At 49.1% G+C, this 13704-nt stretch overlaps 1 protein-coding gene across 4 annotated transcripts; it reads right to left on the bottom strand.

Moving 5' to 3' along the window:
- Window positions 1–309: 309 nt before the first annotated feature.
- Window positions 310–13351, bottom strand: Cln6 (CLN6 transmembrane ER protein). Of its 4 annotated transcripts, none has more exons than XM_027414802.2 (7): window positions 13219–13351; window positions 8245–8359; window positions 6205–6303; window positions 5226–5414; window positions 4589–4644; window positions 2769–2891; window positions 310–1570 (listed from the first exon to the last, which is right to left on the bottom strand). In XM_027414802.2, the coding sequence occupies exons 1-7, from the start codon at window positions 13290–13292 to the stop codon at window positions 1300–1302; spliced, it is 927 nt and encodes a 308-aa protein (XP_027270603.1). In that variant the 5' UTR covers window positions 13293–13351; the 3' UTR covers window positions 310–1299. The 4 variants fall into 4 exon arrangements, with proteins under 4 accessions (XP_027270603.1, XP_027270604.1, XP_027270605.1 ...); XM_027414803.2 differs by lacking the exon at window positions 13219–13351 and adding an exon at window positions 13000–13181; XM_027414804.2 differs by lacking the exon at window positions 13219–13351 and adding an exon at window positions 13008–13181.
- Window positions 13352–13704: the final 353 nt, after the last annotated feature.

Genomic DNA, 13704 nt, shown 5'->3' with positions numbered 1-13704 from the left:
ATAGTTCCTCATGTTGTGGTGACCCTCAGCCATAAAATTATTTTTATTGCTACTCCATAACTGTGATTTTTGCTGAGTGGTGTCTCTGTTTCTAAGACCATGAGAAATATGAATTTTCTGATGGTTGAGAACCGATGCTTTAGGTGGTAGGCAGGTGGGGAGGAGAGCAGGGTTAGGGCCCTCAAGGTCTTCAAGAGAAAGCCTTGTACCCTGCAGCCTAGGCCCCAGACCAACCAGTCTTTCCCTCAGTCCAGAACTCCCTCCTGCCTCCCCACCACACTCCCAAAGGTAGAAACAGCCACCAGCCAGGCCGGGCTCCACACCACCTTTATTCAGACCTCTCACCACCCAGCATGGTCTAGCCTGTAGAAAGACCACAACAAAAGGGAAGAATCAGGCCCAGTGTTCCCTGAGAGCAACAGAAAAGAATGCATAGTAGGAGTGTCCCCAAGACTCACAGCACAGGCCAGTGCTGTGCCTTGGAGACCTGTATCTGAGGCCTGGGAAGAGGTGGGCTGGGGAGAGGCAGGAGCCACCATGCTGGGAACAAAGGCACCAGGCAGGTGGTGAGAGATTCAGGTTGAGATGTGATGTCATGAGAGACAGATTTGTCTTAAAATGGGTCTCAGGGAATCTGTACCACAAGGACTTGAGAATTCTGCCTTCCATGTAGTTCCAAACCCAGGCTGGGTTCCAGAGTTCAGCTGATAGTGACCTGGAGCCGGGCCTCTGGCTCCCTGGAGACTGGATTCTCAGCAGTTTGTGAGTGGGGTCCGAGGCTGGACAAGATAGGAGCATACCCCACTGGGCTGAGGGTAGGGACGCCATAACAGACAGAACCACTCTTCCTTGCTAAGGCTGTCCCAGGGGAATCAGTAACCCCCCAGCTCATGGAGCCACTTGGGGACCATGGAGCCCTCTAGTACAAATGAAGCCCAGAGGTGGAAACGCTCTGTTCAAAGGACAGAAGTTGTATCCTTTAGGTCTAGGGACAGGCATGGCCACCAAAAGACATTTCCGTGAGGCCAGCCCAGTCCTGAGACATAGGAGTATTATCTCTAATAGTAGTGAAGTACAGGGTAGGGAGGGCAGGGGCCAGGATCTTGGCCTTCATATACTTCCCCAAACTAATTTCATCTTAAGTCCAAAGCAACGAACAAAAAACAACCCTGACCAAAGCAGCCATGTCTTTCAACAATGCGCTCTGCCCGTCCCTGTGCACATGCACAGTCCACATTACCACGGGTGCACATATGCACGCTTGCACAAATGTCCATGGCCTATTGCTCCCAGGGAGCCTCAGTGCTGACTGCTGACATGGAGTGTGTAGAAGGCCCAGGGCTCGGGGACATAGATGACACCAGGGTACTTCTTTCTGAGTACAGGATCATTCCACAGCCAAGCAACCCACAGAGCCACCAGTGAGAGGGTGAGGGCAAAGGAATAGAAGAGGAAGAGGCCGTTGCTGTCCAGGAAGAGGCGCCTGCGCTTCTGGTGCAAGACGAGAGCCAGCATGGCAAAGAAGGTGAAGATGAAGAGAATGAAGATCTGGCCCTCGGTGACCAGGTACCTGGAGAAAGAAGACAGGTGTAGAGGTGAGGTGGGTGCTATGGCAACACCATCCTGCCTGGTATCCCTCTGGACTAATGTGCCAGGACAATCTAAACCATAGCCCAGAGGTATCATACTACTTTGAATTTAAGTGGTGTAATAATACTCTGGATAGCTGGACATGTTGGCACACACCTTTAATCTCAGCACTAGGGAGGCAGAGGCAGGCAGATCTTTGTGAGTTTGAGGCCAACCTGGTCTACATAGTTGAGTTCCAGGACAGCTAAGGCTACAAAGACCCTGTTTCAAAATAATAATAATAATAATAATAATAATAATAATAATAATAATAATAATAATAAGTAGTAGTAGTAGTAGTAGTAATAAAATACAACATTCAGCTTGGTGTGGGGCTCACATGTTTACATGGCACCCAGGAGGCAGAGTCAGAGGCAGGGGGGGTCTCTGGTTACCACACAGCAAGTTCCAAGGCTACATACTGAGAATCAGAATCTGGCTTTGGTGTCTGGCATTTCTCAGCACACAGGACACTTCCACCTGAAGATGCACTCATTGCAGAGAACACCATGAGACACGTGGCCTCAGCTATCACATCCCCTGAGGCCTCATCTGCTACCTGCACAGTCCTCCCTCAACCCAGAAGCCTGGGGGTGGCAAGTCTTACATGGGGTCACACTGCAGGTCTGGTGTCTCGTGTGTGTGTGGTGTGTGTGTGTGTGTGGTGTGTGTGTGTGTGTGGTGTGTGTGTGTGGTGTGTGTGTGTGTGTGGTGTGTGTGTGTGGTGTGTGTGTGAGTGTGTGTGTGGTGTGTGTGTGTGTGGTGTGTGTGTGTGTGGTGTGTGTGTGTGTGTGTGTGGTGTGTGTGTGTGTGTGTGTGTGTGTGTGTGTGTGTGTGTGTGTGTGTGTGTGTGTGTGTGTGTGTGTGTGTGTGTGTGTGTGTGTGTGTGTGTGTGTGTGTGGTGTGTGTGTGTGTGTGTGGTGTGTGTGTGTGTGTGTGTGTGTGTGTGTGTGTGTGTGTGTGTGTGTGTGTGTGTGTGTTTCCTTTCTCTCTCTCCTGATCCTCCTGCTTCACCTCCCAAGTGCTAGGATTACAGAGGTGGGTCATCACTCCAGCACTGCTTCTGTGTGGATTTTACTGTGGTGGCTCATTCAGTGCATGTGCCCTTTGTCCCTCCCTAAATGTCAGTGTCCACTCACCAGTAGTACAGACCACTGGGCACCACCAGGAGCAGGGCAGGCCCTGGCATGTGGCTCTCAGCCTTGGAGGTGGTAAAGCAGCCACTGAAGTACATGAAGAGGATGAGGAAGAAGGGGATGTACCTGTGACAGAGAGGCAAGAGCTGTAAAAGTCTGACCAGGGCGTGTCCCCGTCATCTTTGTCACATCTATGTCACCCTTGCATTGTCACACAGGGTGTCACCTCATGATTTATAAAACCCTTGGCATGGGTCATGGCCTCTACATCCAGCCTTTCCTACCCTGGGAGTCCAGATGGGAGGAACAGAAACCAAAAGAAGGGCCCTGGGCTCCTTGTGTTAAATACTAAGGTGGAGGGTGTGGGTGCCATGGCAACCACAACCTGCCTGGCTTCCCTCTCTGGACCTGGTGCCCACCCTGTCCTTCATTCCACATGGAGATGAGGGGATGTGGGGCTCTGTCTCATCCATGTGCCTTAGACACCAGCAGGCCCAGTGCCACACTAGCCTGGAAATGGGGGTACCCAGCAGGACTGAGGTCAGAGAGAACATAGTTCTGGGAGATCCCAAGGGGTGCTGTGGAGCCTGTCATTCATACTCAGCCAACAGTCCCCACCTCGTCTAAGAGTATGGCTTCTCTCCTCCCCACACAGGGGCTTCCTCTCCTTCCAGTCTAACACACACACACACACACACACACACACACACGTTCTCACACACACACACCACACACACACACACACACACACACACACACACACACACACACACACACACACACACACACGCACACGCACTTCTCATACACACACACACACACACATTCTCAATTACACACACACACACACACACACACACACACACACACACACACTTCTCATACACACACACACACACACACGTTCTCATACACACACACACACACACACACACACACACACACACGCACGTTCTCACACACAAACCTTTTCTGTCACGTGACACCCCCACCCTCAAATACTCAGTGCACTCCCCCAACCTCTCCTGAATTCCCAGGTTTGTCCCTCCTCCCTTCCTGACTTCCAGTGGGAAGAGGTCCCCGAGTGCCCTCCAAACCAGGAGGATCACCTCCACAACCTCAGACAGCCCCACAGACGCCAGTGTGGGGCATGTGTTGAGGGAAGTTCCACAGTCCAGATAAGGCACCAGGAGCAGGGCCAGCTCATCACCTCCCAGCACAACTGTTCTCACCTCTTCCCTCTCGCTTTAGTGTTTGTAGTGTAGGATGAGGGGTGGCAGAGGAAACTTCCTTATTGGAGCTCTGAATCTCTGGCTCTGACCCCACATTTCTGAGATTTTCCGGAGAGTGGTGGTGGTGATACTCCCCTTGGGAGCTCTAAGATGGGGAGCACAAATTGTGCCACCCAAACCTGGCCCTGCTGGCTCTTCTCAGCTTCCTATGTCCCCATCTGTCTCCTGCATTCCACCACAACCATACAGTCACTAGATTCTAATGTGTTTGTTTTCAGGCCAGAGTCCTCCCTCCCCAACCCTGGGCTCAGGCATGACTAAAGTAGACAAACACCTGCTTTCTGCCCTCTAGTGGCTACTGTGGGAACTTCAGGTAGGGAGGAGGCACTAGAAGGCCCTCTTAGGGCCAACCAAAAGAAGCTGGGTCTCCTTGCTTGCTGACCAGGGGTCCCACTCATAATGCCTTTGCTGAGAAGATAATTCTATTCTAGATGCTCCATTCAATACAGAGGCTTGGGTCCAGGGAGCCTTGTCCAGTATCTTGGTGCCTGGGCCCTGGATGAAACATAGCTCAGTCAGCCCCTTACTCACCACATGGAGTGGCCCAGGTACTCGTCATAGTAGTACAGCAGCTCAAAGGAGTCAATCTGAGAAGGCACAGGGGTGACAGAGTGAGGGGGCTGGAACAAGAAACAACGCCACTGCCCACTCTTGCCTCTTTTAACACCTCCCACACACCATTCTCATTCCCTCCCTAGGGTACCACAGGGGCCACTGGGAACCAGTCACTGTACCACTTTTTCCTTCCTTCCTTCCTTCCTTCCTTCCTTCCTTCCTTCCTTCCTTCCGTCCTTCCGTCCTTCCTTCCTTCCTTCCTCTTTTTTGCGACAGTCTGACTATATAAACCGGGCTGACCTTGAACGTGTAGCAGTCCTCTTCTCTTTCCCTCCTGAGTGCTGGAGTTTCAGACATGCACTTCATATCCAGACAGATACTGTGTCCCTTTACAGTCTAGGAGAATACTAATTCAGGTAGGCAACAGTGCCCTCACTTAGTTTCATGCTTGTAATCCCAGCACTCAGAAGGCAGAGGCAAGAGGATCAGGAGTTCAAGGTCACCTGGGCTACATGAAACATGACTGGCAGGGGAGCCTCTTTAGTCTCCAAGAACAGATACCCAGTAGGGCAACCTTGCTGGAGTGGATTGGGGGAGTGGGAGGCAGCCTCACCAGTGTCTCTGGCTTGAGATTCTTGATGATGGGGTTCTCTCTGACGGACAGGTGGTGCTGGTACCCACTGAAGAGCAGGCGGTGGTTGACAGAATCACCCACCAGGTGGATGCTGGCTCCCATGATGAAAGTGATGATGCTGACGTAGATTATAGACCGAGGCAGCGTTCGAGGGGATCTCTCGATGAGCTGAGGTTCAGAGTGAGGTCCATGGCATGACCCTGACTCCGTTACAATGTGTGAAAACCTCTGCCTCCCCTCAGAAAAGTGGGATAGAAAGTCCCTCTGGGAGTGGTGGGTTTCTTAGTTGGACAGCCTAGCTCCAGATTGATGATGGCACAGTATAAATCCAGCAGGGTCTGCTGAAGGAGACCCTTCCTCTCCAGGAAGATCAGATGAGGGTGGGGAATGGGGGCAGTGTTAGAAGTGACTAGACCTTCAAGGGAGGACTCCTGACCAGGCTAGACCCTTCCACTACCCCAGGGTGTCCCCTGTATGCCTTGGGTGGGCTAGAATGCTGCAGGGATCTGATTTTTGAGTGAAAGGACTCTAGCAAACAGAAAGAAGGTGTCAGGGAGTACAAAATGGGGAGTACAAAATTGTTTTCTAAAACACAGAAACTGTGTTCTGAGGTGATGCTTCTCCAACTTTTAGAGATTTGAAATGTTTTTCATTTTTAAATTTTAAAAGAAACATTTACCTGTTTATTTATTGTGTGAGTGTATTTATGTAGGTACACAAGTAAAGGTCAGAGGACAATTTGTGGAAATCATTTCTTGTGATATAGGGATAAAATGCAGGTTGTCAGACTTAGAGGCAAGCACTCTGACCCACTGAACCATCAGCTCATGAAGAGTATGTGTGTATGTGTGTGTATGTGTGTGTGTGTGTGTGTGTGAGAGAGAGAGAGAGAGAGAGAGAGAGAGAGAGAGAGAGAGAGAGAGCAGAGAGGATAGGAGGGAGATAGGCCAGTCTGTACCTTGAGCAGAAGGAAGGGCGTGATGACATTGTAGGCCATGTGGAAGTAGTCCCCGACACTTGGTTTGTTGAGAGGAAACCACTGGAGTGGGAACACCAACTAGGAGAGAGGGCATTCGTTCACAGGAAGGCCTGAGGCCACTGGACACCAGCCCCCCTCACAGACACTGAGCTCTTTCATGTTCTCTTGGAAGCCCTAGGCCAAGAGACTTCCAGAGAGGGAAACTGAGTCCTGTAGACAGTAAATGGACTGTTCCTAGTCATATTTGATACAGAGAAATCCAAGGAGTGTCCTAGGGCTGCTACATGACAGTATTCTTCATAATAGTTTTTTTTTTAACTATTTTATATTTTATTTAGTCATTTATTTATTTATCTACTTTTTTGTTTTTTTTTTTTGTTTTTTTTTTTTGGTTTTTGAGACAGGGTTTCTCTGTGTAGCTTTGGAGCCTATCCTGGCACTCATTTTGGAGTGGCTGGCCTCGAACTCACAGAGATCCACCTGCCTCTGCCTCCCAAGTGCTGGGATAAAGGTGTGCACCACCAACGCCCGGCTTATTTATCTACTTTTTTTGAGACAGGGTTTCTCTGTAGCTTTGGAGCCATTCCCAGAACTTGCTCTGTAGACCAGGCTGGCTTCCAACTCATAGAGTGAGTGCTGGGATTAAAGGCATGCACCACCACCACCCAGCTATTTTATTTAATCTTTTATCTTAGGACAAAACACATTTACAATCTAAAATCTTTCCTAATTTGAAAAAGGCTCTTTTTCCTTTAACATGCTATAACATATACATGGTTTTTATTCTGCTGAATGGGGAGAGCAAACCTCCTGCTGAACTTTTCACTGTGTAGGTCTTTCACTTCCTTGAGAAGGTGCATTTCAAGGTATTTCATTTTAGTTTTCAGGCCCCTGTGAATGGGACCATTTCCCTGATTTCTTTCTCAGTCTGTGTATCTGGTATGGAGGAAGCCTATGTTAATTTGTAAGCTGCCACTTTGCTGGAAGAGTTTAGCAGTGAGGTTTGTTTTGTCTTGTGACAGGGTCTGACCATGTAGCTCAGACAGGCCATTATAATACATGTTTACCATGGAAGGTTAAGCAATAGAAACATTGATTTGCATATATTGCTCTAGAGCCTTGGTAATCAACCTTCCTAATGCTTTGACCCTTTGATACAGTTCCTCATGTTGTGCTGAGCCCCAACTGAGCCCGACAAGAGAGGATGCACGCCACCTGCATCCTAGATCACATAAGTCTTTATAAATATAAATATTAGCAGTTATGGTTGATAATTAAGATTGATTTAGCATATAAGAAATCCTAGTCATTGGCCAGCAGCATTGTACCTAATATTAATCACTGTGTGTTAATTGGGGGCCCTAACATGGCGGGCGGAACTCAGGTGGCTGTGGAAAGACTTATCGTTACACCTAACCATAAAATTACTTTTGTTGCTACTTCATAACTGTAATTTTGCTGTTATGAATCATAATGTAAATATTTTTGGAGATAGAGGTTTGACAAAGGGGTCACAATCTACAGGTTAAGAACCACTGCTATAGAGATTTAATGTAAAACAATGAGCAGAATATAAGGTATAAAACAAAAATCTCCTTTTGGTTAGGAAAAGGAAAAGGAATTTCTATATATGTTTACATAAACAGAGAAAGGAGTGGAAGGGTATACCCCAGCCCTCAGGAAAGTCTAACACTTCCATATTTGGGGATTTCTACATGTTACCCTCACTATGTGGAAGTGACTTTACTTTTGGTCAGTTATAATATGCAAATTCAGCTGATGGGCTTCACCTCCAGATGACAGTACTGTCCCAAGACAATGAGGGAGGACAGCAGTTATGTTCTACCTCACAGGATGGCTATGGGGACCCACCCAGACTTGCATGACTGGCCAGACACACAGCTGCAGAATGTAAAGGCCTCTGGGTTCTCCCTAAGATGTGATGTCTATAAGGTCACTCAGAAAACTGAAATCACATTAAATCCCCCGAATGCTCACAGGACTCAGCCTCACACTTACCATGGCAATGGGTCGGCCAAAGTCCAGGACCCAGTTCTGCAGTGTGAAGTAGAACCAGAGGTCAAAGTGGAAGGGAGCTGTGCGGTCTGTCTCCTCAGCCTTCATGGAGCCATGCCTGGAAAGGAACAAGACTAGAGTCAGTCTTCTCCCGACCCCCTTTGCCATCAACCCAAGAGAAAGACAAAGAGATCTAGGCACTTGAAAGGGACATCATGTTATCTAGGGAAAGGAAGCCCAGAGTCTAGTCAAGAGGACAGAGGATTTCAGTTGTCCTAAGTACCCTGTGACTCAGGAAGAAACTGACCCACAGGTGAAGTAACTGTCAAACTTCCATTATAAAATGATGGGGAAATAAAACAAAACACAAAACACAAAAGATGAATGAAAACTATGGACCCAGGTGATGGACAGCAGCAGAAAACCTTCACAAAGCAGCCACTATCCCCCAGGAACCATGGGGTAGCTATCTGCTTGAGTGAGCTCATTTCTCTATTTGTTATGTATTAATGTTTTAAGAGACATGTATGTACAACTCTGTATGTGCACATGAGTTTAGGCGGGGGGGGGGGGTAGGGGGATGGGGGGTGAGGGGGGGGTAGGTCTGCAGAATCAACAGAGTGAGTTCCAGAACAGCCAGGGCTACAAAGAGAAACCCTATCAAAAATAATATTAATTAATTAATTAAATACAATCCCAATAGTTATTTGAGTGTATGAGCATGTGCACATGCCATGACATGCATGCAGAGGTTAAAAGACTTTGTTCAAGGCTGCTCTCTTTTCCACCATGTGGGTCCTAAGATCAGACTCAGGTCTTCAGGCTTAGTGGGCGCCTTAACCCACAAACCCACATCAGCAGCCCAAAAGAGGAGAGCATTAAGGTCTCCCCAACTCTCCAACCTCCTCATTAGAGTCTGAGTCCTCCTACAGCATGCTTACTACCCAGAGACAAGACACTACTAACCTCTAAAATGATGAGGGGAGCCTCATTATCCTGCATGTGTGGCCAGACCAGATACAGATCCCTGACTTCCAGAGTTGTCAGCTCTGTCCCTGATTCAGGCTGCCTTAAAACCACCACCATAGTCCGTGTTTCATATCCCTCCCCTATGGGAACACATGAGCCGACAGCACCAGAAATGTGGTCCTCTGTCAGTGTTGACTTTCATAATTTGTTGGGCCCCTCAGCTAATTAGTTGATGCTAATCCCAAAGATGAGTTGACAGATCAAGCCACCCTGGGGCCAAGGAGGCATGCCCTTGGGGATCTGTGGTCCTATGGAAGGCAAGGCAGGTAGAAGCAGCTTTCCCCAAGTCAGCACAGCCTTCCTGTCCCCAACTCAGTGCCCTCCATCACACACTGATCACCAACTATGCATGATGCTAGGACTTTACCTGTACCATCTCAGCTAACCCCAGGCAGTGGCATCAGAGGCAGGAGCTGTCCCCTACTGCTTTCAGATGAAGATACTGAGGTCAGTGTTTAGCCACTGTCACCCATGTAGTAAGGACCTTCTAATGACTACTAATTTGATCCCGATTCCCAACTCTTATTTCTTCACAAATGGTAGTGTTTCATTAGTCACAGGGAGGGCTTGGTGAATTAGGAAGTGAGCTCCTTCTGATGCTGGCTCTCTAGGATGCAAGCCCCAAGGCTGCCTATGGCCAAGGTTCCATCCTCCAGGGACAGCCAACAAAAAAAAGACGGGGCCCCAAAGAGGGGGTGCCCTTGTGTATGTGTGTGCTCTCATGCACGAAAAGTGTTCATGTGTCCCATGGCAGGCTGCCTCAGACCATATGAACTGGCACCTTCTCTTTTGCTGGGGCTGCTAAACTCATACTGATTGACACTAAAATAAAGGAGTTCTGGATAGCACAGAGCTCAAGCCTGGGTCTTAACCACTTACTATTCTGATTACAATATATATTACTTTAATAAGCCAGCTGGCATTTGAGGTCAAACTAGAAAAGGATCAGTATAGCCAGGAACAATATGCAGAACCTACAGAAAGGAGGCAGCTATAAGGCAGAAGGGCACTTTTAGCCAGGAAGAAAAGCTGCATGTGAGCAAGAGGAAAGGCCTGAGGCAGGAGGAGAAGGCACTGCAGAAATCACAGGCCTATGAGGGACAAAAAGGTAGGGGCTAGCCAGGCCTAAGACAGGGCAGACATTCCCGTTAGCTATGCAGATTGCTCAGAGTTCAGCAATAGTGCCCCAATAGAGTCCCTGTTGTTTCTTCCTCTTTATGGTCATCAGGACAGGCCTCAAACAAGCAGTGAGTAATGAAGGATTTGGAGGGAGGAGGCGAGTGCCCTCAGTGTTTTATTCTGAAACCTCCAACTCGGACAGAGGTGTGATGTTTAGTATAAAGAATAATGAGGGAGGCACTTGGTGCATGCCTCTAGAATTTACTGGTTTACACTAGAGGCTCAGTAGCAATTTCTTCCTCTGCTCCATCCATGGGAACCCTGACATATTCCAGCCTAGCTTAGTAGGACAGGTGGGGAAAACAGGTAGCAACAGAGAAGATACCAGCTTGGGAATCCAGGCTGATAAGCACGGATTTTCAGAATCCCCACTCTGCTCTGCAGGGTGTGTGTGTGTGTGTGTGTGTGTGTGTGTGTGTGTGTGTGTGTGTGTGTGTTTTCCTCACCCTAGTAAAAGCCTTGCTTTACCAGCAGTAAGTAAACAGAAGACTGATAAATATCTGAAAGGTTTTCTTCTGTTGGGGCTCTGACTATGAAGGCAGATCACACAGGGTAAAGGTATCTCCCCTCAATACCCAAGTTCTGTCCTAAGGATAAGTGACCTCAAGTTTGTCCCAAATTCCTGATTCCAGACTTCCTAGGCTGAGCTCCCCAGGCCATGCTGGCCCTAGGTCCCCGTCAGAAGCAATGATGGGCAGAACTGAGGACAGTGGTGAAAGCACAATGCCAGGTAACCTGAAGCAAGCCCAGCCCTTGTTCCTGTTCCCCTCCACAGCTTGCTGAGTCTACCCCTTGGGGAAACTGACACCAGACAGCTGGGAAGCCAGTATCACACAGCAGCATCTGCAACCCTGGGCAGCCTGCTTGTTTGGAGAATAGGAGGAGACCGACTCCGGGTTCTTAATAAAGGATGGTGAAATACGTACGGGACATGATAAGACTGAGGCATTTTAATGAAAAATGAGGAAATGCCAACAAACAATGGCAAGGAGAAAAGGAAAACTAACCAAGAGTCACGTATTGTGGCACACATCTTTTATCCCAGCACTTAGGAGGACGAGGCAGGTGGATCTCTGTGAGTTCCAGGCCAGCCTGGTCTACAGAGTGAGTTCCAGGACAGCTAGAGCTACATAATAAAGACCCTGTCTCTAAACAACAGAAAACAAACAAACAGCGTAAATATTATAAACACTGTATACTGACTTCCAATGTTTAGAAGTAAACCACAGATAACATATAGGAAACAGCTGTGACAGCCCGAATGTGGAAGATAATTTTAACCTGGGTGCTGTGGGCAACATAGGGCATAGTAGAGGTGCTTACTGAATGCCTTCTGAATTTGGGGACTGTTTCTGGTCAGTAAAACAGTCTGAGCCTCAGTCTGCTCAGGCTCCTTAGCCTGCTCTGGACCTATTTCGTTATCAGTGGAGATGATGAAGTAACTAACACTTAGAGGAGTAAATGGACTGTCAATTGACACGTTGCTCAATAGTGTGCCTACAGGCAAATCTGTCCCAGTGCAAACATGATAGAGCAGATATGCAATCTAAGATGATTACTGTGTTACTAAGTCACAGAAATCTTACAGGATGGCCACCAGGTAGAAAGAAATATTACCAGGCACCGGACTGCACATAACTCAGAAAATTGGCTTCCAAGTCAAAAGGCAAACAGTCCATAAATACTTCAGGAACAATGCAAGAGCTAACTTCAGCCCAGCCTCCCAAACTTCTCCCACCATCCCAAATCACACCAGGAACTTTCTAAAATTCACGTAGAACATACTAGTGCTCAAAACTCTTCCATGGTTCTTTGGTACTATAAAAATGGGTATACGTTTTTTAACAGATCATTTAAATGAGGAAAGTAAGGGGCCTACTGCTCAAGAGGTGAGTAGCTTCCTTTTCAGGACTGTTCCCATCCAGAGTATCTCTCTCCTTAAACTTAAGATTCTAGGGCTTTCTGGCCTAACTCTGGGGCATTTAGGGCACCTCGAAGTCGCTCCAGCCCCCTGTCATTTTCTCTTACAGCTGTGGCTTATCCAGCACCAGTACACTCCTTGCCTTTCCTCATTCTTCCACTGGCTAACGTGTCCAGTTTCTGAGGTGCTGGGCATTGAACCCAGGACTTCCGGTGTACTATGCAGATACTACCGACTAAACTACTCCCCCAGCCCCCCTCCCCCAAAACCTGCCTCTACCTCCTGAGTGCTGGGATTAAAGACAGCCACCATGCCCAGCCAAACAAGCCTAAGTGTCCTCTGCAGAGTCCTGTACTGCTCAACTCCTCCAGAAAGTCCTCCAGGATTAGATGTCACCTGCGTGGGCGCCGACTTTCCTGTTTCCCACCTGGTACAGTGCTTAATCAACACGGGTGACACGCAGGGAAAGCTTTTACGGCCAATGAAGGGGATGGAGGCCGACTGGAGGTTTCGAAATATCAAAGGGCGGGTTTTGTGCCTCCGGCTCTGCCCCGCCCAGCCTGATAAACCCCAAACATCACCCCTTCATTCAGAATGGGAGCCTGCCACTTCCCGCTGTCCCCAGTTACCGGCTCACTTTCCTGGGCCCCCAAGCCTCCTGAGTCAGAGCAGAGTCACAGTCCTGCCCAGAGCAGGAGGCTTCCGCAAACTTGGAAGTGGCGCGGGGGACTCAGCAGAGCTGGCCAGGGCGACCTCGGAGCAGCTGGCTCCCGCGATTCCCCGGACCCTAGCGAGGTTTCTCAAACTCTGGGGCCCCGCGCGGCCTTCCGTCCCCGCTCCGCGCGCACCTGGCCTGCACGAACGTGGCGCCGGGGCCGCTCGCCGTTCCCGCGAGCTGCCGCCTCCGCGCTGCGGACTCCATGGCCGCCCCGCTCGGCAACGCCTTCCCGGAGGAGAGAGGTTTGCGCGGGGGTGGGGAGGAGGGGCTGGAGGAGGAGGAAAGAGCAAGGGGCGGGACTAGTAGAAAAGGGTGGGGGATGGGGAGGGGCTTAGGTAGGGAAGGGAGAGGAGGCTGGGGAGGGACGCGGGAGGCGCGGGGAGGGGGCAGTAGGGGGGGCACAACACAGAAGTAGGAAGGAGAGAGGAAGGACGGAAGAAAAGATGAGGGAGAACGCAGCGGGAGGGAGATACTGGACAGAGGTGAACTGCGGACCCAAGAATGATCTGAAGGCCTGAAGTATTTTGAGTTCTTCAAGCTGTGCCGGGAACCCTCTTTCCTCGCATTAAAGACTGCTCAATAAACTATCAACTATGTGTTTTGATGTGTGTGGAGG

Source organism: Cricetulus griseus, chromosome 4, assembly GCF_003668045.3.
Source record: "Cricetulus griseus strain 17A/GY chromosome 4, alternate assembly CriGri-PICRH-1.0, whole genome shotgun sequence".
Classification (NCBI taxonomy): domain Eukaryota; kingdom Metazoa; phylum Chordata; class Mammalia; order Rodentia; family Cricetidae; genus Cricetulus; species Cricetulus griseus.
This window is presented reverse-complemented; position numbering and strand designations above follow the sequence as displayed.

Excerpts from the sequence above, each read along its gene's own strand:
- Cln6 (XM_027414802.2), bottom strand. The coding sequence starts at position 13,292 with ATGGAGTCCGCAGCGCGGAGGCGGCAGCTCGCGGGAACGGCGAGCGGC. Across the intron at positions 5,415-6,204 it reads CGCCCTTCCTTCTGCTCAAG|CTCATCGAGAGATCCCCTCG; the intron begins GTACAGACTGGC and ends TCTGAACCTCAG. Across the intron at positions 2,892-4,588 it reads TACCTGGGCCACTCCATGTG|GTACATCCCCTTCTTCCTCA; the intron begins GTGAGTAAGGGG and ends TCTCTGTCACAG.